General features: G+C 38.0%; 1 protein-coding gene across 2 annotated transcripts in view; it reads right to left on the reverse strand.

The window, feature by feature from the left end:
- The window catches only part of CFAP58 (cilia and flagella associated protein 58), a 57,529-nt gene extending 33,314 nt beyond the window's left edge, over nt 1–24,215 (reverse strand). The window contains exons 1-11 of one of the 2 annotated variants that reach the window (XM_027692259.1): nt 24,145–24,215; nt 24,011–24,072; nt 21,912–22,193; nt 16,763–16,896; nt 14,841–14,997; nt 12,637–12,831; nt 10,317–10,454; nt 8,006–8,165; nt 7,693–7,775; nt 6,337–6,528; nt 2,263–2,424 (exon numbers count right to left, since the gene is read on the reverse strand). In XM_027692259.1, the coding sequence (XP_027548060.1) occupies nt 2,263–2,424; nt 6,337–6,528; nt 7,693–7,775; nt 8,006–8,165; nt 10,317–10,454; nt 12,637–12,831; nt 14,841–14,997; nt 16,763–16,896; nt 21,912–22,193; nt 24,011–24,019 (1,512 nt within the window). In that variant the 5' untranslated portion in view covers nt 24,020–24,072; nt 24,145–24,215. Of the gene's footprint in view, nt 1–2,262; nt 2,425–6,336; nt 6,529–7,692; nt 7,776–8,005; nt 8,166–10,316; nt 10,455–12,636; nt 12,832–14,840; nt 14,998–16,762; nt 16,897–21,911; nt 22,194–24,010; nt 24,073–24,139 lie in introns of both variants that reach the window. The other variant, XM_027692260.1, reaches the window with a different exon arrangement.
- Between the last annotated feature and the right edge of the window lie 367 nt (nt 24,216–24,582).

A 24,582-nucleotide genomic window follows, 5' to 3' on the forward strand; every position in this document is an offset into this window, starting at 1 on the left:
CTTGTGAATGAAAAAGTCTTATTAAAAGCTTATTAAAAGCTCTCTTTGCTACATAGCCTATAAATATCTTTACAGTTGTAAAAGATGACAGATTTAACATATAGCACCAATGCATATACCCAAATACATTCTCAATTCGTTATTTAATGAAGAACAGTAAGAGCACACAATTTTGCAAGCTGGTCTTCTAGTCAGCTTGCTTAAAAAAATGAACTCCTAACACCAAAAGAAACCCCAAGGATGAAAACATTGGGTATATCTCATATTAAAAGACTGCCAGCACGCTTTTTCCAAGAGATTTTACTGAGTTGAATGTCATAGTACTTTGGAGACCACTAGCAAGGGGGGCTGTTGCAGGATACAAATTGTGTGAACAATTTCTATTGCATTTCTGTAGGCCTTGCTTGACATGACTTTAGAAGTTGTAAGCTGTAATGTTTATACTTATAGACTGTGTGAAAATATGTAATGTTTATACTCGTTAGCTGTGTGTCTAATTATAAGGTTTGAGAACACAGTATGTTTATAGCAAGAAAGCCTTGAGAAAGTACAGATAAAGGTACACCTGCAGATTTCAGAAAGCCCCTAATTAGGAAGGCCTTTACATGCCAAGTATGATTTCAGATCGCGTGGACAGAACATCAGGTCCAATGAACTGGAGACATGAGACGCGTGTACAGACTGAGCTATCCAATCACCTTGTTGTAAGCATGTGCCCAAAACAAACTAAACTGTATAAAAGTTGACTTATTTAAATAATAAATTGAACCTATGGCCGACCAAATTGGTCTGTGAGTCTTATGTTTATGCCCCTCCATCGATATTGGGCATAATGGGATCATTTAAAATTAAGCAATCTAAAAATACTTACATCTAGCTTCATACAAACAAGCTTGTGCAAATTTGTTTTACTTCTCAAAAAGAAAAAGAATTTACCATAATGTTTAAAGCAACCCTCTTTTTTTTTTCTTTCATGACTGGCTGACCTGTTACTGAACACCGAATGGCTGTTTTTCTCATTGCTACACATAATACTGCCTTGGCCAAAAGATCTTCTGGGGTCAGCCTTCTCACACAGGACTTGCTAAAAACATTTTGCAGTATGCCAAGTAAGCTATTATAGTCTAAACACTGGCCTCTGACAACTGGAACTGTGAACAACATAGTGTATACCACCATATAACACTCAAAACCAAAAAAAGCTGCTTCGTTTTCTAACTCAGCACATAGTTGCCCTTCTTTATAAGTAAGCAAATTTATCTTCCATGTTTTAAAATAAAAACTATTTTTAAAAAATCAGCATTGCAATTCTTCAACCTTACTTTTTCTGAGAGATTGTTTGGGAGCAGCAAGAATTCCAACACTGCATCCACTGATGAGAGGCTGATTAAGATCAAGTAACAAGTCCCACATAAGTGGCAAAATGGTTCATTCCTCATAGAATTCAGTACACAGTTGGATAGGAACTTGGACAGTTCACTCCCATCTGCTTTTCAAGCAAAACACCTACCTATTCAAACCTAAGTATAAATTTTTAATTTACTATATATGTTTATGTCATAAATCTTTATTCAGAAATAACCCAGGGCTGTAAATATTTCACAGCTATCCAAGGTCCCAATCTCTGCCAATTACAATAGCATTTGTGTAATATTTTAGATCTTTACATCAGAATAACAGAATACATCCTTAACTTCTTCTAGTATTGTTATTGAGATCCCCAAGGAGGAGATATGAATGGAGAGAATCATTTCCCGAGGAAAATGACAGTCTCTGAGAGGATAAAGCAAGGTGGAAGCATTTGGTTCTTGTCAAAAAATTCCACTTCAGCTGAGAAAGTGTTCCTTCTGCTTTCTAAACCATTATTCACAGTAATGTGCATACACATTCAGGGTTAAGGAGGCAATCTTATTCCTCTTGTACCCTATTTCACATACATGCATACAACTCCTAAAGGGATAAAACAGAGTGGAGCCAGAAAGGCTTCATGATTCCAAAGCTCCAGTGTACCATGATTTTGTGCATGGTTTGAAGTAGGGATATTGCCACATGATGACTGCTGACTTCTATTTCCAGTTCAAATACAAACGGTGTAGATAAAATGTCAGGGACCTAAAACATTCATTTCCCCAAAACCCATAGGGATGAGGAAACCACTTCTGCCATTGATCCACTGAGCTTTCCTTTCAACAAATTAAAATTAAATCATCCAAAAAAACCAAGAGCAGAGAGAGAAACATGAGCAAAAACATATCCTTCTACCTTAGCTTCAATCAGATTTTTACTGTACAGGCTCCTCTCTGCTCTCAGAGTTTCACAAATGTTTTGTTGCTGTTTTAATTTAATCATTTGCACTTGTACTTCTTTCTCGTAGTCACAGATCTGTACTTGACATATTTCAAGATCTTTCATATGATGGAGGACCTGGTGCAGAAAGAAAGAAATCAACATGATTAAACCATCATCACAAGATTGGAAGGACAGGGCAAAGTTTGTGATTTTCTTCTAAGATGACAAGTTCAAATCCCTGTGATAAGCAGTTTCAGCTACAGCTAAAAATCATTTCAGTCCAAATACAAGTTTAACCTTTCAGGATTGCTTATGTGGGACAATATTCTATTTTAATCTGATATCTAGGTTTTGTTCAAGACTAAAACTTACAGATGTGCACATATTTAATTTAAAAACAAGCTACTGAAAGAAAATATTGCCACTGAGCAGGTTCAATAAAATTAATAGTTTATTTATAAAGCAAACCTAGATTTTGTAAATTATGTTGTTTTGGATGTCAGTTGTATGGTAAGATGAATAAATACATGTATGTTTTTTCAAGAAGCCCTGCATGTACTCCTATATTCTAACAACCCATTTTTTTTAACAAACACACGATCACAAACTGCTGATGATCATAAACTGTTGATATATAATTGCTGCAATAAGACACTCAGTTAATGTAACCTAGTCTAAATAAGAAGGTAACCACTATTAGTTGTTTCTATGACAGATTAGAAATAATTATGTAAAGATTATGTAAAGAGAATGAAGTATTGTAGACTGTAGAAGGTGATCACATGCAGTATCAATAAACAAAAATACAAAATTTTATACACATCTTTATTGAACAGTTACTACCATAATAATACATAATAATTACTATGTTAGAGGGACAAAAATACAAATAGTTGCTAATCACTATGATGGGTTTCTAAATTATTTTTTTGAAACATAAGAACCTTTCTCCTGCTGCACCAAGCTGAAAACTGAGGAGCTCAAGCAAGCAGCATTCACACAGAATTCAGCATTACAATTAAATAAGATTAAAAGAAATAAAAAGAAAACTAAGGAGTACACACATCAAGAACAACTTATCAGGTTCACTAATTAGGAGGAGAAAACAATGCCATCCCTTAAGCTAAAAAAAGATCAAGCATTAAAGTAAAAGCTGAGGAACCACATGGACAAAATCCAGAAGAGAAGTCCATTTCCAACTGCAGTTCATATCCCATTCTCCTGACTCCGCTTGTGAAGGTAGCAGTTTGGGCTAAGATTCACGTTTATATATCAAAGGGGAAGAATAAAAAAATATGTTTGCATCAAATAATCAATAACTGCAAAGTTTGTAGTGGACAGTGTTGTCCCATGCTTAGCAGTAAAGCCTTGTGAGGCCTAACCGTGGGGAAGGATTAAATAATTAAACATTCCATCAGGTACCTCCAACCAACTTTGAAGATAGGGGATAGCTAAACAAACACAAAAAATTTTATTACAGCAGCAGCAATACAATTCCAGCACATTGTAGCTGACTTCAGATGATCCCAGGAACTGCTTACAATGCAATACAAAAACACAGCCCTAGTTTATAACCTACTCCTGCCTTTTCCTTTTCTGTTGACACAAGCTGCCAATAGTAATAGCATGGAGAAGAAATCAATAAGGCATGTTTTCTATCTGCACTATGGTGATCATAGGCTGGAGCAAGATTTGAAAGTAGGTCACTGCATTTGTGTTTTACTTGTGTTTGATACAAGTAAAGTAAGACTATAGACAAAGTTTTCTGAGTTGTGCTCACTGGCTGGATGCTGACTCTGCTTATTCAGGAATTATTACACCCAAATAATTCTTTCTTATAAATACAAAAAAGGTACATGCAGTGTTTCACAACACAGCCCCATGGGAGGTTGAGCATCCTCAAGTCCTATTTAGTCGATAGCACACTACACCTCTCAGATTTGGCAAGGAGGGCCCAAAGCTAAAAAAAGTATTAGATATTCATAGTTTTCTCCCGTATCCTCATAGCTTTTTTATCTGTACACTTAACTATAATTTACTGCTGGTTACCTGTTTAGTTCAATGAACCTACTCAATACCTCAGTAATGGTGCTGCCCTTATTTGCTTACCCTTTTTTAAGCACTCTGAGAAGTGCTGCCATGGCCTTAATGATATGCCCATTGAACATGAGGTTTTTCCAAAAGATTATGTTAATTTTAAAAAGGAAATATATTTTTTTCAGTTTCCTGGACATGTTGTTAACTGTAAACTTAACATTTTAAAAGGCTTTATTTGAAGAAGAAACAACAATTAGAGACTGGTTTTGTGACCCCTCAGAAGACACAGTTGGGGACACTTCAGATGAAACTGAAAGATACACTTCACTGCCTCCTTTCAAGCAGCCTAAACCTTCCACAGAAGGTTTAAGAATTTAAATTCAAAAAGGAAATATTCTACTAACAATTGCAGCTCAGTAATACAGGCTACACAACAAAGAGCAAAGAGCAAATTTTTTTTCTCACTTGTGCTGGCTAATCTACGAGTAAGACTATTCAGCAAGTGACACTGACTTAAAAATAGTACAAGTGAGCAGTCAGCCAAAGCAATAGATAAAAGAGGGAGCTATGGATGAATTCTCACCCCTAAAATATTTTACTGTTGTGGATATAACTTTGCTGACTCTTCATCAGTTACTAGTAAATGATGATTTTGAAAGAGGAGTTCTGCAGTTCTATAGATTCTGTCCTGCTATAAATAACCAGACAGCTTTCAGAGCCAGCATGGGTAAATCTTTGGACTTGGATGGGTTTGGCTCTTTATCGCTCTTACACAATTCCAAAGATGTGCAGCAGGCTCCTGCAAAGCCAGTTTAGTGGTAAATGGTGATGAAAGGGCATTGACTGGTCATAGAGTTACTGCCCATCAGTACCTCATTCCCCACCAGCTGTGAAATGACTCTCATAGTTTTGCCACACTCAAGTTGCATAGATCAAAGAGCAAACTCAAATATTACCTAGTTGATATAATAATACTGATCCTATGTCCTTCTTCTACCCTGTGTTTTGACTTGAAGGACAAGACTATTGTCTCACATACTTCTGTGCTCATACTTCTGCTCTTCACCTGTAAGCTGAGTCAGGAATTTAGTGAGCCAAGTCCTTTGGAAACTTGCAGTCACAATGCAGGCATCATTATACAAACAGCTCAAGTGTCATAAGCCATTTACTGAGCTCTGCCTTATAAGAATTGACAGAAAATTTGCAACCGAAGTGGCAGAGGAAGAAAAGACAAAGTAAATAAGCCAGCATTTGTCATTTTCACCCTCCAAATATTGTGGACAACCCTAACCAGAACTAAAAGAAAGAGCCTTGTAGTTCTGAGTGTTATGAATTATTCTCTGGCCCTAGTTTACAATGTTCCTAACTCATATCTATCCTGTTAGAAATGCACCATGAGGGAAAGATGCAAAATATGACTTTGCAACAAAGACAAATCTCACTTTCATGGAATATTATTTCCAAGGAAATGATGAGTTATTCCAGGCAATGGAGCATATACCATTCAAAAATGATTTAAAAGCCCCTAGTCACCTGAAGCTGGAAAGGATAACTTTAAAGTAGAAAGATAGCAAATAACTTGTGAGTTGAAACCACTTGAAAGCTAATCCCAGTAAATCAATGAGCTTCTTGGAGGACTCTTCAATGTGATAGTCAGCAATTAATGGAAGAGGTTAAAATCATGTTTCTGAGTTTATTCCATCAGGAATAAATTTATACATAATAATGAGCAGCAGGCAACACAAATTTTATGCAGTGTTTCTCTGCAGTTGCTCCTAGAAAACTTCTATTTTGCAGAGTAGCTTGAACATGTTGAGATATTTTCACATACTTGGAGTAATCCTTTAAAATGTTAAGCCTCTTACAAAGATGTTGAGCACTGGCCTCAATTTTAGGACACTGGTAGTATGTAAAACAAGGTCCTTTGCAGATAAGACAGGACAATCAAAGAATAATTGAGTATTGAGAGTAGGACAGGAAAAAAACACTTGCACAAATAGCCATTCCTACCTTCTCTTTGAGCTCACTGGTTTCATTGATGAAGCCATCTCTCTCCTTTTCCAATTGGTAAATAATCTTCCTTTGTTTCTGAGCTTCAATCTTATAATTTTGTATTTCCGCTTCCAAGTTCTGTTTTGACTGTTCATGGAGCTTCACCAAATCTATCTGCTTCTGAGTGGCATTTGTAGCCTTGATCAAGTTCTACAGAGAACAAAAAATAATTCTTGAGCTGAAAAGGCAATACTGTCACTACTATGACAAAAGCATGCCATTGTCAAAGTGGATTATGGACTTTCCAATGTTATTGTCCGTTATCTAATTTGTTCAGTTGAAATACTTGAGCCTCAAATCTGATTTAAAAACCAAAATCTCTAGCACAGCTGCTAAATAGACCTTTTTCTGATCTGCAGTTAAAACACTACTTTCTGTGCTACAAAAAAATTGATAGGATTGTTTACAAGTGGATATAACTAATGACTGGAAAAACCTTACCAGTTTTAAGGCATTTTGAATGCAAAGCATGCCAATAGCCAGTAAAATTAATAATAAAGCCAAATACTCTTCCTTCTCATGTATTAAATAGAAACTTCAAGATGGAAAATAACTAAGCTTATCTTAAAATTATGCATAATGATTAAACAGAAAACACCAAGGTATCATCTTTACAAAATCAGACTTCTGGTCTGACTTTAAACTTTCTTTCCCTATACAAAACAAGTATTTGTTACCTGCCAAATCTGAGCCTCTGCTAGAGTCAAGACACAGGACAGTGAACCTACACCAAATAAAGCACCTCAGAAATCATCTTTTGGCATTGAATTTAGTAGATTACACTTCAGGAATGCCCATAAACATGAGATGCTATCCTGCAGTACAAGAACCTTGGGCTGATAGGAAATGATCAGTGTGAGAAATGGACTTAAAAGCAAGGATTAGTACTAACATACCCTGCCAAGCTGCTACATGGTGTATCAACACTTTGGTTTCTTCCTTTGCTGGTAAAGACTTAGTTTGCCTAGATTGATATTAAACTTCAAATGCTACAGAGTGTAAAAGCACAGATGTAATGAACTCTTTGGATACCAAATAATGGGTTTGCAGTAAAGGTGAGCACATGTCATATTTTTGAAGTACCTGATGGTTTATATGTTTATATGTTAAAACTTAGAAATTTTCTATGTGTTTACAGATACCACCACTATTTCAATGCACAGAAAAGAAGCAGTATGTGCAACTGCTAACAGAAATATGAATGCTTTAACTTAACATTATGTATTTCACAACATTTCTGTGGTGTTGTGTTTAAACTACAAGTATTTTATTATCAAGCTGTGAGGTTTATCAGTGATACCAATACACACTCACCTGGTTTAGCATATCCCTTTCCCTCATAAGCCCATCTGTAGCTCTCTTGTCAATCTCTGACTGCTTTTTGGCTGATTCCAACTCTAGAGAAAAAGAGGAAAGAGAATAAATCCTGGCTTCAAAGTGTACAGCTATTAAAAATGCAGAAACAACTCAGTGGACCTTTTTAAAAGCCTTAACTACGAACAGCTCTATTAGCTGTGAACAGAGTTTACAACCCTAGGTATCAGCTAATGATGTTAATACTTATTTGAGTATCTAGAAAACTTACTAAAACTCAGAAGACAGACCCACCCATCTGTTAGGTACCTACCTTTCTCCAGTCTGGATATTTGATTTTTTAGCATGCCTTTTTCATTTTCTGCATCAACTTTTTGTTCCTCTGCAGCACGCAGCTTATTCTGGATAACATCTCTCGCTTTGTTCAGCTTTGAAATTTCAAGGCGCATCTGAGTCGCTTCATCTTCTCTCTCCTACAGAACAGCAACAAGGAAAGGGGAGAGAAATCATCCATAGAAAGAAAGAAGAAAATGCTTTTGCACTTGGTATATACTTATTTCACAAAATTCAGGAAGTAAACATATAAATGCTGTGAGTCACCTGCGAGAAGATAATTAGCTAATTGGACAACATTAAAAAAATTTTAAACAAAGCCAGCTAGGGAAAGGACATTGATAATCCAATCTTACACTTAAGGGCTGAAGATGATCAATACAGAATCCCCAGCTAATCCCCAGCAAACCTCACACAGCACCTCACCCAATCAGTCCTGCAGACTAAGTCCAGGCAGCTCTAATTTCCTTTGAAGTAACAGGCCCAGTGACTGTGATAAGAAAGATATCTGTAGCATGGTCTGACTGCATGTCCCTAAGTAGCAGGTGCATGTTATTCCCATCTCCTTTATAACCTATGTCTTTAAAGAAAAAGCAAAACGTAGAGTTCATCTCATATGCTACACAACAGAGATAAAAATAATCAATCAAAACCCTGCATAACTGGTTACCAGGAAACACATCCAATAATCACAACAGGAATCAGTCTTTTTGCTTTTAAGAAGTAAATATAACTTCCTTGTATAATTCAGTGCCACTGTTGGGTTTTACAGCCATCACAGACTAGAGTGTTCCACTTACAGCCTCAGATACTGATTCTGTGAGATGGGGAATCCTGGTATGAAAGTATCCTCTGGGAGGATGCGAATCTCCTCAGTTTTTACTGACAATAACCTTCAAGAGATTTAAGAGTACCCTCACAGTTCGTGATGCCCAACACCACAGCGGAGGCATTCAGCACACTGCAGGATGAAACTGCAAACACAGTCCCTACAAAAACTGCATCTCACATCAGGACCGGGGCTCTCAGAAGCTTTAGCAATTGGCTTAGCTACTAACTGGGCAGTAACTTCTATTTTTTTGTTCCCAGAAGTCCATGTGCATGACTTAAAAAGTTCCATCAACTGTTCTTGAAATCAGGATAAGATCATAGAATCAAAATCCTTTGACACTCTAGAGCCCCAAATGTAAGTCTCATTTGAGCACATTGTAAAGTTTTAAACAATTATGGTATTGGTAGAAGGAATGATAAAACTGGATAGCCCAGAAAAGACAGTAATTTTTTTTTCAAACAGGTAAGAAAAATATCCTTCAGTTTGCCTAACAAAATATAACAGAAAACAAGCCATCCTCCATTTAAGATCTAAATCAGGATCATCTGTGTTATATTAGATATGAACTGAGCTTTTAATCTGTCAGTGGTTAGTTTATCATTCTGACTAACAGGCTCTATCGGCAAACAAACTTTTTATTTAGGTGAATTAGTTATACTTGACTAAAACTCAATTAGAAATTATTTTCTACCTGACTTTTCTCATGTTTAGTGTTTTAATCACAATGATGATTCATAATGCAAGATATGGTAGATAGCATGATACATTTCCTTTTATCACAAGAGCTCTCAAAGTACCCTAAAAAGCACATGCAGGAATCATTTAATCCTTCTTCAACTGAAACTCACCTGCTTCTGAGTTCTATGAAATGACTGTTAAATAATGGGAACTAAAGGAAGAAAACCATTTAGATCTGAAAGTAAACACCATCTTGGTTACTTACATTTAATTTCCTCTACTGTGAGAAGGGAAAATTTTAGTGTTGAAAGCAATTCCTTCAGTGGAAGCCATCCAGAACACCTTCATTATAATATATTAACATTTTTCAATGGGTTTTGGCAAAATTCAGATTAGGTTAATCATTGTAAGAAAGTAATTGCTCTTATTTGAAAATCTCACAATTGAACCTTTTATTTGCAAAAGGGTGACATGCCCTTTATGAACACAGTGTGTTGAGCATTTTGGTTTATGTGTTTTATGAAACACAGTGCCTCCAGCATTACTGGTCCTACACTGTCAGCTGAGATGCCTGGAGACTACCATGACCATGGTACTGTCATAGAAAGAATGGCACTCAGTGTCAGGCACATCTACTCCTAAAAACTCCTCAGATTTCCTCCAAAACTGCCCATAGGGAACTATAAGGACAAGAACTGAACTCATCCCTGTCCCCATCCAGTGGTAAGACTGTCATGGAAGTGATGTGGCTGATAGGATGGATGTACCTTCTGGTACTTACCTTTAGTTGTGTTGTCTTCTGGCTGACATCCTTCATCACCTCATCAAACATCGCACTGTGCTGTTCACTCTCTTGCATGAGCTTCTGATTTTTCATCTTAAGTTGCTCAAGTTCCTTACTAGCTTTTTCATTCAAGTTCTGTTAGATTAAAGAACAATCCTATTAATTCTTTTAAATCTCATTACAATATCTGCATATACATGAAGACAGAACTTTCCATCTTCCCTGGAGATAAAAGCTATTACAGATTGTTGTCTGCTTAAAAACCATTCTTCACTACTGATGAAATTACTAATGTGAAATATGATACATGTTCACACTGACTAGGGGAAATTATCATTTTTAATGAATAACACATTCACTATCTTTTTTTTCTGGAAGCTTAGCAGGTCTCTATTGCAGGCGATAGATAAATATTTTACTTCTTGTTAGGCATTTGGCAACCATCACATAACACAACTTGCTACATATAATTACTGAAAATGAGTATGAGATTCAAATTACTTCAATCATCAGAGGGTAGGGGAGCTCTGTTTTATGAGCAAGCATCCTACATTAATATGCTGATAACATTTCTCTGGCTACATGGTTTGCTGAGACCAGGACACAAGTATTTTCCTCTTTAATTTGTCTTCAGTCAAACGTCTGGAACAGCGGTTTTGTGGTTTCTATAGAGAACATACTCTTCAATACTGGAGATACCAGTCTTTTCTTCTGCTTGATGGAACATCCCTTGCAGATAGTACAGATACAAGTGAGAAAAGAACAACCACCGTATTTTTCACTCCAATCATTAATGTGTGATAACCTGATGAAGTCGATATGTATTATGCCCTTAGAAAAATAACAAAGGAGGAGAATGAGAATCTAGTGTAAAAACAAGGAATACTGTTTCTTTTTATTGTAAATGTCAGGATAACGCTGTTTCAGGCAAACCTTTATTGAGACTTGGACAGGGCTGGAATAAAGCTTATAGCAGCTGTATCAAACCACTATCACTGTCACACAAGAACAGATATTTTATTAGAATTTTCATGGAAATAAGAGCAGGCATCGCAGACAACTACAATTCAGCTGACAAACAATAACCCGATGACACTGCAATAGCTGTGTCCCTTTCTTTTGAAGATCTCTACGCTGACTCTTGCACAGTTGGGTAGCCTGTAGTTCAGACAGACTTCTAGGAAAAGACAATGCAGGGCCTCCACAGACACCTTCAGCCAGCCCAGGCAAATGCAGAAGTCTGGTTAATTAGCCCAGGCACAGCACTTTATGTGACCTGCTGGTTTCCAGGACAGTTCGGACAATTGAATGCCCCTAAAATCTGTGCTTTGAATGGTTGAAAGGGACTATAAAAAGGAGGAAGAATGGAACAGAACTAGGAATTGTATATACAATGTGATTGTCATGGCACGTTATGGAGCTGCCCTCAAAAGCTGCATCAAATCAGTGATATTCAGAGAAATAATCAAGTCTTCTCTGTATCTCTTTATGTGAAGTATTTTACTAAGACTCTGTGTTGACAAAAAATTGGCACAGACCTCTTCACAATTTCAGGGACTAGAAGGGAAGAAAAAGCCATAAAAGTCATAAATTTACAAGATACACACAACTCACAAGGAAGTTTCCCTTGAGGTAGGACTGGTTTACAGGGATGAGATCTACCCTGCCATTTACTTAAATTGCTTCTCTGAGAGTTTCTCAAAGTCTGGGGGAAATGGGGAAACGGGCTGAAAACCTGCAAATTCACACACTTGCAGAACACTATGTTAGGACATTTCCAGATAAAGTTTTTAGAAACAGAATGAGGAAAATCAATCAAAAAGGTTTATGAAGACAGTTCTCTGCCCTTTCACAAAACTCTTCCGCAGGCTTGAAAGGTAGATAAAACATATTGAGAAAAAGAAGAGAGAAGGGGATGGAGGTAAAATTTTTTACCAATGCCACTAGAGACAATCGATGGCAAAACTGGCAATCTCGTCAGAAGTCCAGCCTGGCAGTCTTCTGTTACTATCATTAGATCATTCATGCTCTTCACAGACTATGTCTCATTTGCTGTGATTTTTTTCAGGATGATCTCTAACAATATCATTGCAATCCACTACTGATTTCTGTGAGGAAATCTATCTGAAATTTGTCAGCAAGCTTTACGTACTTATTTATTAGTAAATTAGTACTTATATAAAAACAAATATTTATTAAAATTTAATAACTTAAAATAATCTCCCTCTCTCTCCCTTCAGGAAAATCCATTTTCTACTTAATTAAACATCTGACTCTAATCTTAGATCTGACGAATGCAGTGTGCCATGTACCCTACCTTCTGCTCTTTAAGATGAGCCTCCATTTTCAGTTGTTCCTCTTTGTTTCTCTCTATTTGCTGCTGTAAATTCTGGATCTCATCTTGCTTTTTATCCATTTCAGCAAGAAGATTTGTCAGCTCAATCTCCATTTTTTCCTTCTTTCGAGCCTCTCGTAGTTCCTCATTCTGACGCAGCTGGATGTCTTGCTGAAGCTATAATAATAGAGAAGAAAACCGTTTTAAGTTCTTCTGCCTTTGACTAAGGAAAACAAGTCCTCTCACCACTCTTACTATGCTTGATTTTGGAAACAACAGCTTCTATATTATTGTACCCACTACTACATGGAATATGCCAGATCTCCTCAGAAATAATTATGTTCTCTAATGGTTGAACAAAAAATCTTGCACGAGGGAACCTATTTATTGATGACAAGAATTTGTTAAGCACCAGTCAGTTCACCCACACAGCAGGGTCTGATACAGTTCAGACATAAAAGCATTCCTCTGGAGATTTAGTGTCACTAATGTCTTTTCTGTTATAAGTGGTACTTTCTGAATGCAGCATTAAAATTAATTAGGGCTTGATGTTGTATTGCAAGGATTTTTACTTTCCTATCTCACCAGCAGAAACATTTATTATACTGATATTAAAGGAAAGAGAGACATGTCAGACCAGTGCTCATTTTCACAATTGATTTCAATGTTTCTGCTCTCAAAGTTCCTCTGTGGGAACTTTAAAAGAGGAGCTTTTTCTCACATTTAATAGCCTGTCTTGTGACTTCTGCTCTCTCCCTCCCCAAAAATGTGATGGAGCAGAATCAGCAGAGAAGAGACACAGGGGGCTGATCCACATGGAAATACTCAAGTTCAGCAAGGACCAGCAATTGAAATATGTTCTTTGCTTAAGGATTCCCCCCCTCTGAGCTCACAGAGGAAAAGTTGCCAGAATTGACAGGGTCTTCAATAGGATCTTCAAAAGGACATTGTCATTTAAGCAGTCTGAAGGGGAGAATAATTCCATACTGGGAGAATGGGAGGTGATTACAAATGCTGCAACAATCTTGTAAATTTAAGGGCTGATGAAGTGAGTATCAGAAGATTAAGGCTGACAAGATTCAACAGGTTGTGACAGGAGTTTCAATCCTCTCCCTTTTCTCCTATGCCCAAAATGCTGTCAAGAAAACACAGATTTTATATTCTTTTCTAATACATTCCCATTCATCCACTTTAGAAACAGAAACAAGTTCTGGGCATGAAACCTAGACTGATCATTACTTTCTTACTTGTGATTAATAAAAAAACTGTAAGCCAAATGTTTTTTCTGTCTCTTTGTTCTTTGATTCTTTTCTGCTCTTCCTTTTTTCTGATGTCTTGCTTCAGCCCTTGCTTATATTCTGTTTTAAATTCTTTCATTCCTCATTATTATATTTTTATATTTGATGTATCACAGTTCTGTATACCATCTTCCATCCTTTTCTACCTTCTCTCCATTCAATGGCTATTCTACAGATCCTCATCCTTCTGTATCTCTAGCTGCTATACACATTTAAAGGAAGCTATACATATTGATCACTAAAGAACAACTGTCTACTCAGATGGTCAGAAGAACAGAAAGCCTAACTTAAAGTCACGATGGAATACGACTGCTCTCCAGAGACACAGGCGGGGTGAAAAATTTAAGCTGAAGAACAGTAGGCCAGAATCAGTGTAAGGAGGAAAGTAGGAGCTCTCTAACCATTAGAAAAGCAAGGTTCTGGAAAAGTTTCCCAAATGGAGTAGTAGAGAAAATAACTTAATATTAAGTCAGAATTTGAAACATTCTTAAAAATTATGGTATTGCATCACATGGCAATCACTGCCAACAGCAAGGGTCTCCATTCCAGTCCATGTTCCAAGTGTCTCTTTTGAGGCACAAGGATCTACAATCCAAAAACTACTGCACATCTCCAGTAAGAAAGATGATTCTGATTCAGGCAAAGCAACCTTGGCCTCCTTCAGGGTACTGGGAAGCTACAGAAGCAGCTGGTACATGACAATACACTTTGTAAAGGACACGGTCTGGAAGTACAGAAAAATCATTCACAACAGACTCCTTTCTGAGCACTCCTCATGTTTGAGATGGGAAAGAACAGGGAGCATACTAGTCAATGGAGATCAATTGCAGGTGTGGAGAAAGGCTCAGGACAAAGCCTAAAAATCATCAGCCAGTGATTGGTACAGACCTGCAGAACAGATTGCTCTGCCTCATTTTTTGCCTTCTCTGTTTCCTGCTGCTGCTCTGTGACTTCAGCAAGACTTTGACGTAACTTCACAACTTCTGACAACAGTTCGTCTCGCTCCTTTGTTACCTCTTCTTGAAGTTCTAGCAGTTCCTCCACACTGGAAGGAAGAAAATAATACTCAAGCAGTGTCACAGGCCATTCCTGTTCTTCCTCCTATGTCAGAGGAAGACCTTTGTGAGAAACAAGAGCTTAAAAGTAATTTGTTTCATTTTAAACTCCTCTTGTATTTAGACTCTGGTGGTCAAGTGAATTATATGCTTTATCTACTGTGATACTCATCACCATCAACCAAGTCCAATAAATCACTCTTTCTTGTTATATCACATTCTCACGGGTATCAATAAACCTTCAGTTTCCCAAAAAGGTATCAGGAAGCAAAATTCCCTCTTGTCTGCTCACTACAAAATTATTAAGGGACCAAAAATGCCAGTGCCTCTGCAGTTTACCTGACTGGACATCTACTGAGGTTATGTCTTACAGTCACATAACGTAAGAATAAAACTGACTCTCTGTTTTGACACATTTACAATATGAAAGAAAGTCCAAGCCCTGTGGGTTCAAGCTCAACGTAAAAAGCAACCTCATAGTTCTAAAAGACAATAGGGTTTTCAGGGCTGAAATCCTGCAAAGGAGTTACCTCATCTCTTGGCCTTGTCCCTGGGCAGGGTATTTACACATGGAACTGAGGGCAATACAGAAAGAACTTCAAGAAATTTTAAGTAGGCAGGTCTCAGGAGCCTAAGCAGAGCTGGAAACAGGAGTGAGGTGTTGGCAAAGTCATGGCTCCTGCCTCTTGCAGGAAAATGCAAAAAGCAGCCAGAGAGAGATGCCTTTAGGGAGAGTTACACAAGGGAAGACCTAATGACCAAGCCTTCAGGTCTGAGGAAACCTGTTAAAGAGGTTCAGAACATTTCAGGGACAAATGGTGAAGGAATGGATTTCTCACGGATCCAGGTGGTCTATCTGCTGGCACGTTCCTTGGAGGGGAAGTGTTTGAGCACACTGAAGACCTTGCTCACAGACACAAGTCGCTTTTTTGCAGCCTGGATATACAGTGCATGCAGAGATGAGCATGCCCCATATATATCCTATATGCATAATACAAGTAAATACCTTTACCTGTGTCAAGCCATAACCAGCAGGGCCAACCATCAGTAAATTCAACAGAAAGTGCACAGGTCATAGGGTCAATACACTTAATCTCATATTTGAGTTTACACTTAATCTTACAGCAATAAGTAGAGCCTGAGGACCTGATACTACAAACAGTAGAATTTGGAGGGCTTCTGAGCAGCTCCAAAGCATGATTATTATTTGCACACTGTAGTGGTTAGAGGCTCCACCTCAGACTATGCCTCTCTATGCAAAAGTATTTGGTTTAAAAAAACCCAAACATAATCTTGAAAGTGTATACAAACAAGAGCACAGACAGTGTTAATGCCTTATAACAAAGATAGGAACAGAGAAGAAATCAAGTCTTCTGTTTCCTTGACTTGACCTTGCTGCTGTAAAATGTGAAAATGTTGACAGTATCCTATTCTCTAAGACAAAGTATGCTGAAATGCTAGTCAGATAAAACAATATGACACATACTGAGAAAGTGCATAATATTGATTTTTATTTGATCTCTCAGTTTAATCCAATGCTGAATGAACTCACTCAGAGACTGATTCTGTACTTGCTCTCTGCATAAACACATGGACAAATAAATGTGTATTCATGAGAAAAGTACAAGGTAGAAAAGATCTCTCTGTTTTTTAGTATCTTTGTATGGTTTAAATGGTTTAAATTCTACACCTACTACAAGGTGTAGAATGATAGAAAATCAAATTAGGTTTTCCCTCTTCCTGAGGAAAACTTACTTGTACTCCTGTCCTCTTTCCTTCATTAAATTATTTAGGCGTGCAATTTCCTTTTGCAGTGAATTAATTGTTTCCTTTGCTTTCTGTTCCTTCTCATAGGCTGCATCCACCATTTTCCAAGACTTTTCAAGCTCCTAGGAACAAAATGGAAAACAATTACATAAATTAATTTGTGTTTAAAATTAATCACAAACTAAAAATTAATTGCCTTGCATTTTGGTTAGTTGAGAAAATAGGTTTTTGTGTCTTTTCATGCTTAGGTTCACAACAGTTCCCCTTATCTTTTTTGGGAGTGAGGGCATAGCAAACATTTTGAGCCATTCAGGCTATGTCAATGTACATCACAAAAGCTCTAATACATTTTCTTTAACACACAGATCTGAGCATTATCAAATCTCACTCTACAAGGCTTTGATCATGTGAGTACCACTAATATCTAAAAATTTACTGAAAAGTCAGTCCCCACAAAGGTACCACCTACTTAAATAGCTCATGTCTGTAAAAGTCTTATTAGCTGTTAGGACAGTGAACATCTAATTTGATTTGGATGAGAAAAAGATGTTACTTGACTTTTCTGCCTCTTTGTTCATCTTCATCTGTGAAGACATAGTGTATTTTGATTTTAACTACATATTTAGACAAGCCATAGCTCCTATGCCAAATTTCAGCACATGGAGTTACTTGAATGACAGATTTCTGTGCCTCTCACAAGTCTACGGTTTGATATCCACAAACAGCACAGGGGAGGAGGGTTCACTTAATTTTTTAACTTCCCCTGCATCTCTCTCCCTTGAATCAGATCCTTATGAATCAAAAACAAGGCTTATTCCTTGCCAGGTTCAAACCAAGCTCCTACCATTTCTGGAATCTTGTGCTAAAAAAAAGCATAGATTCAGAAAGCAACTGGACTGGAAGGAAAGTTCCCGAAGACTCAGTAAATAATGAAGACACTACTTTTGTCCCTGAGCTGCAAATCACAGCATGATGTTCCCTCTTTCACACTCTTTTGTCAGCTGGCTCCTAGTGGAGTTCTGGACTTGACAGATTTGTACAGATTTAGACCCCAAGTGTGGCTGTGCAGTTCTCCATTAGCTCCAGGGGTCTCCCCAGGGAGAGCTAAAGAGAAACAGCATTACATCAGGCCATAATATCCCTTTCAATTCCTGCTTGCATCATATGAAGTTGGGGCAGGGAAAAAATATTTTAAAAACCACCTCCACAATGAAGAAAATAAAATAATTTAATTTATATCAAATTGTTTACAGAATTATTTATTGTAGTGAACATCTCTGATCCTAAAAAAACCTCTATATAACATTAAACTCTAAATTATGACACCTATATTATGGTATGTTGTTAATATATTTATTGGACCATTAAAGACCAAATATATGTAACATTTAGCTGTTTACTGCCTAAATTAAAAATTCAAGTTATCAAACCAGCAGAAGTAACAGGCTACCAGATTTTTCTGAAAAGATAATACAAAATATAACATCTGCAGCCTCTTCAAACTGCAGAGGGAATATATTTTCATTTTTTTATTCAACTAGTTCAGCATATCCAAATTTGGGAAACCATCTGGAATTTAATGATCAGGAATGTTTGCTCTTCTTTTTTTTTCCCTCAATCTATTAATAAGAGTTAAATGGTAGGCTTCACTTGTTCAGAAATTCTGAAAGAGATTTTAGTCAATTAAATTCACTATCTACAAGGAGTATTTTCATTACTTAATAAATTACTTAGTTCAAAATTTAGTTGGAAAAATGTGCTTTTTCACTTATGTATCAAGCATATTAAAGTAGTTTTAAATACTGAAGTCAATTTGTCTTATACATTTTGAGTTCTAATTTGCATTCAAATGCAGCAATGATCACACATAAAGGATTAAGTATACTCTGGCAAATAATACATTTTTCATTGATTATTATCTTACATAAAAATGTTCAATTATGAAATTTAAATAAATGCATGCTAGACTGAAATAATGACATGAAGATATAGTGCATCATGTTGTATAGCAGAGAAGCATAAAATATAACTGTAAATAAATATGTTTCAGATTTTTCAACCAATAAGAGGCAACCATCCTTTCCCTATAAAAACACAAATTGAAAGTAAGATTAAAGCTGATTACTTAAATCAAAGCTTCCTGCTGGCTGATTAGACTGTGATTAAAATTGGTGAATTAAATCATTACGATGGGAGTTATGGGGGATAGAACTGGGGAATAAAATCAATATGCTCTCTGAGAGGCTCTACTGGCTTCAGTGAGTATTTTGTTCTGGTGAGTATTTGCAAAAGTGATCCCCTGAAGTCAATGAAGCCATTCAGATAAGCAGTGATTTCAGGTCTCCCTAAGGTGTGCTTTTTGAACTTCATCTTACTTTTGATGTCCAAAACCAATTCTATTGAATTTGTATTGATAATACCAATATTTATCAATATATTTAGGAAGCACAGGTGGTGGCCCCATTATTAATCAAAATCTAAATATGAATTTGCTACAGACTTCAGCATCAGCAAAACTGGGGTTTGTTGTAGTTGCTTCTTGGTTGAGTCTTTTACTGTGAAAAGTGGATCAACAGATCCTTTAACTCCAAAAGTAAAGAGAAGGAAATTTGATGATGGAAGCCTTCACTGAAAAAATATTCCCATTGTTACTCAGTGGAGAGGGGAACTGAAAGACTGCGAGTGTATCAGTAACACTGAGTAACTGCAGTACTCTGTTAGGTAACATACTTGGCAGTCCACTGTATAATTAAAGAATGAAGTACACTGAATATATGCCGTTAGAATCATTCAAAAATTTTTGGATAAGTACTGAACTCTGGAACTTGTGAAGCAGAATTCATAAAGTGTGATTGCCTTACTTTATTTTCATTAAATACCCCAAACATCAGTTTCATTGCTCAGAAACTGAGAATTAATGAAATGCTTTCTTAGTATATTGGATTGATATGCCTGGAAATTGAAAAATTGGTAATTCCAAGCAGGGCAGTACAGGCTTCTATAAATTCCCCTTCTAGCGTTCTTCCAGTGCAGACTCACGGATCAGTATCCTACCCATGAAAAACAGAATTGTATTCCCTTCTTGATTAGCTTGGCCCTTTGCTCCTTTGATAGGACTTTAAACAGCAGACTGTTATGTCCAGTTTATTAAAACTACAAAACAGAGCCCTGAACAACCAGCAGACAGTTAACAGCTATTGATTATTACTGACCTGAGTCCCACCAGCCACTGATCTGTGTGGTTAACCCCTGCCCCAAACAAACCCCACTGATTAAAACCAGGCTTTCACATGGAAAAAATTTTGCTTCTGTAACTTTTATTCATATATGAAACAGTGATCTAGAAGAGGAAGGCTGTGCTCCTGTTACCCTAATGACCCATCAAGTCACTGAGATTTAGGGCCTTAATTTGAAGAAACTATGCCATTTTTACAGGAACAGCACCATCAGGATTATTTTATCATTTATAAATAATTAAATTGTGGGACAGATTGTTTGTTTAATTTAGCACTGAAGAATATCATCTTGGCTACTTTAGCACTTGAACTTCTCTCAACATGTATCTTGTGAAACACTTTTTTTGAGTATTAGTAAGATTGTAGTGAAATTCTATAGCTGTAATAGAAATTCCCTTCAGAAAGGAGAATAACATGAAATATGAAGGGTATATCAAGAAAAACCCCAAGAACATTTTAAATTATATCCAAATAATTTCTGAACATTTAAGGGAAAGACTAATTCTCATAACCAAACTGAAAAAATATCAGTGCTGTATACTTGGCTCACAGCAAGCCACTAGAATTGAAATGTCACATGTGCATTGCAAATAATTTCTAACAGGATCATATTGTCAAGCAGCTTTTTCATCAGAAAATCTCTTAACAGGTCCAAGGGTAGGCAGTATGGTGAAGCCATACCCTGCCTGAGCTTCAAATTAGCTGCTGAAGTTGGAAAGGCTCTTATCTTCCCAACACTTCTGCTCCTCAGTTTTATGATGTTACTAAGACAATGTCTCAGCTTGGGAACATCTTGAAGGATCACCTCTGCTACTGTTCATGTGCCCAGTATTGCCACGTAATAGCAGAAAGAAAATTAGAAGGATCATTGTGGTTCCTGACACTCATCTACCAGGTTTTGATTAGAAGCAGTTAACATCAACAACATTTTCTACACCTTTCCTCCTCCTTGAGAAGGCTCTGAGCACTACTATGGGTTTGCAAGCTACAGCCATAGGATGACAGTGCTGCTATTTCTATTTACTCTTAAGTGTATTTTCTTCCTAATTCTAAGGACAAGAAACTTCATCTCAAAGAACTTCTATTTCTGTAGTGCTCATAAATCACTCTGGATTGCTACACTGAATTTATTTGACCGGAACAAAACACTTTAGTGTAAGGCACGGAAGCTTCTCAAGTAAATGCTAAATTAAAGTCTGTCTAGGTATCACACGCTAAGTTTTTAAACCATCAGAATGTGAGACGTTCCAAATACAGACTTCTGATCATTTGGCAGCTTTAGGTTTCTGATGGTCAAAACTCACTGTAAGCTTAAAAAAACCATCATATATTTTCAGTGAGCCAAGCACTTTGATTTGACAGAGTTCAAATCAGTAATAATAAAGAACACATCCAAGTAAATTAATAAAATAACATTGAAATGCTACATAGGACTCCTTTTCAAAAACACTGTGAAACATTAATTTATATGAGTTGTCACTTCCCTGGCCTAAAATCCATATTTCAGCAAGAAGTAGATTTTTTCTGTTCTGGCAATAGTTAACATGCAAGAAGCCCTTCAAAAGTATTAATGAATAAAAAAACTGTGTATTAAGTTGAAAATGTGCTATTTTACAGAGGGAAAGCTTAAACAAAATCTATTTGTGAGCATTTGAAAGCTGATGGAGTTGGTTTAGTGCAAATAAATGCAGAATTTGACTGAGACCTGTAAAAACACCAGGCTAAGAAAACAAAGCACTTGGTAGCAAAGCAGAGGTTAAACAGCTGGAGATGCCAGCTCTATTTTTCGTTCTCCAGCTAGTTCTCTACATAAAACAAAGGTGTTCTTGTAGGTGCTTTTCACATTACCATATTTTTCATTAACAATTTCACAACGTATTTCATTTTATTCAAAACTTTACCGTCTTCAGTGATGATATAGTTTCCTCATCATCTTTAGAGAGCTTTGTGAGCACAGCTACTTTAGATGACTTCTCCACAAGCTCAGCACTCAGCTTCCTGCATTTGCTCATGAGATGCTTTTCATTTTCACGAGACTTCTTCATAACAGCAAGGAGCTTCTCATATTCCAAACGGAACTGTTCCAGAGCTTCATCTCTCTTAAGTACACTGATGAATTCTTGGGAGTCTTTTTCCAGTGCTTCAAATGCACTTTCTTCTAGATATGGTTTGTCAGACTTCTCCTGAGTGAAATAAGGTAATCAACAAATCGGAGGAATTCAACATCTCACTTATGACCCCAGAATATAAAAAAGTAATATACTGAGTGGGTAACAGCTACTAAAAAATCAGGACAAAATTTTCTGTAATAACAGTTCTTTTGCTAACACGATATGCATGTTGCAGGCTATTTTTCAAACACATCTCCCCCAGTTTTACTGAAATAACCTGTGCTTTAACAGTCAGACTTCTTGTAATTGAGTCCCACAACTGCTTTAAAGATAAGTCTACAAAAAAACATCATTGTGATAGCATTTGAATAATGCATCAACCATTGAGGAAGCCCTGTATTTTAGTCTCAGTTCTGCCCAGTTCTCTACCCTCTAAAGTTTGATTAGTTTATGCTTTCCATGCAAATAGTGCCAGCAAATCACTTGTTGACAAGTGTATCTGAAAGCTTCAGTAATGACAATGCAAGCCAGTCCTTCCTCTGCAGGAAATACTACTGTTAAACCTTTCACAGAGGACATTTTTTATCTAAAAAAAAATGTGCTAAAACCTTACAACCATATCTCAGAGGTAGTCTCACTGGGCAGGAAAGCAGCCCTCCTGTTAGCACAGCCATGGTGCGTCCCCCTCCCAGTAAGACAGGCAACGAAATACACAGTTCCCACAACCTTAAAAATTGGCCCTTGTATCTCCCCTCTGAAACCTCTCAAAATTGGTTCAGGCCCCTACTTGCCATTTGAATATAAGCAGTTTAAAAGGGAGAATTTTCAAAATTCTAAAAAAAAAAAAGTAAAGAAATTTCTGAGAGCAAAATGACACGTTTCATTTGTTTCAATGTTTCTTGGGGGGTGGAGTACGTAATTTCATATTACCTGGAAAACCTGAAATTAAAAGGGCAAAACTAGACCCTTATGACTTGAAATAAAGGTCGGGCCATGCAGCGCATTGAGGCAGTTCCATGTGCTCCTCCTCACCAAGACTCTCATTTGGGGCGTCTTCTTCTGTCAGAAACTTTAGTGGGAAAACCACAGGCTAGCATGGAAGGGCAGTCTGCAGTGTGAGGCTGAAATTTAGTGCCTCCTCCCCTCAAGCCTGCTCTGGGACTCACAGGTTTTTTCTTATTTCATCCTCCTCTCCAAACCACAGAATCACAGAATGGTTTAGTTTGGAAGGGACCTCAAAGATCATCTCATTTCAACCCCCATGCCATGGATGGGGACACCTTTCACTAGACCAGGTCGCTCAGAGCTCCATTCAGCCTGGAGCTGAACGCTTCCAGAGATGGGGCATCCACATCTTCTCTGGGCAACCTATTCCAGTGCCTCACCACTCTAACAATAAAGAATTTTCTCTTAATATCTAATCTAGTAATCTAATCTAATATCGAATCTAAACCCACTCACTTTCAGTTTGAGTCCATTCCCCATTGCCCTGTCACTCATATGCTCTTGTGTAAAGTCCCTCTCCAGCTTTCCTGTAGGCTCCCTTCAGGTACTTCAGTTTTGATCTTGTTTACGTTTGTGATCGTAAATAGAATTAAGAGTGGCAATAAGCGGGGCGGCAGGGGGCGAAATAACACCTACGATCTTAAATGTAGCAGCTGTTTTTAAGATATAAGTGCTATTACTGCCTCCGTACAAGTAGACTAATTGCTCTTACTTTCAATGCAGGACATAACTGAGCTCTGCTCACACGGGTAACCTCTACACATAAACATGGCCTATGGATACAGATGATGCACAGGTGATGTTGTTGGGCTTATCCTGAGGTACAGCCTTCATGCTGTCCAAACAAGTGGCGGGGAGGGGAGCGGGCAGAGGTTACAGGTTACCTCAGCCATGCTGCCGGCGGGCGGGGACGGCGAGGCTCGGGGCTGAGGGTCAGTGCCGGTGGCTGTGGGGGTCCCGGAGGCTGTGGCTGTGGCCGTGTCGGTGGCTGTGGCAGTGCCGATGCCGATGCCGGTGCCGGTGGCTGTGGCGGTGCCGGTGGCTGTGGCGGTGGCGATGCCGGCCCGGGGCCCGGCGGTGCCGAGGCCGCGGCTGAGCAGCGAACCTCGCGTCGTTTCGTAGCAACGGCGGCAGCTGCGGGCGGGGCCGGGCCGGGCCCCGGGGCTGCTCCCCGGCCATGGCCCCGGTCACCCCGCGGCCGAAGCGTGAATTTTCCGCCCAGGGCTGGCCATCTTGCTGTTGGAGTTCAGTCGGGGTTTTTTAACCAAGGACACCGAGCACCGTTTGCCCTCCGACCCGAAAGGCTCGGAGCTGCTCCCCGAGGCAGCAGGAGGGAGCAGCTCAGTCAGAGAATCACAGAATTGTTGGGGTTGGAAGGGACCTCTGCAGATCATCCCGTCCAGCCTTCCTGCCGTGGCAGGGTCACCTGGAGCAGGTGACACAGGAACGTGTCCAG

Source organism: Neopelma chrysocephalum, unplaced genomic scaffold (assembly GCF_003984885.1).
Source record: "Neopelma chrysocephalum unplaced genomic scaffold, ASM398488v2 Primary Assembly neopelma1_85, whole genome shotgun sequence".
Classification (NCBI taxonomy): domain Eukaryota; kingdom Metazoa; phylum Chordata; class Aves; order Passeriformes; family Pipridae; genus Neopelma; species Neopelma chrysocephalum.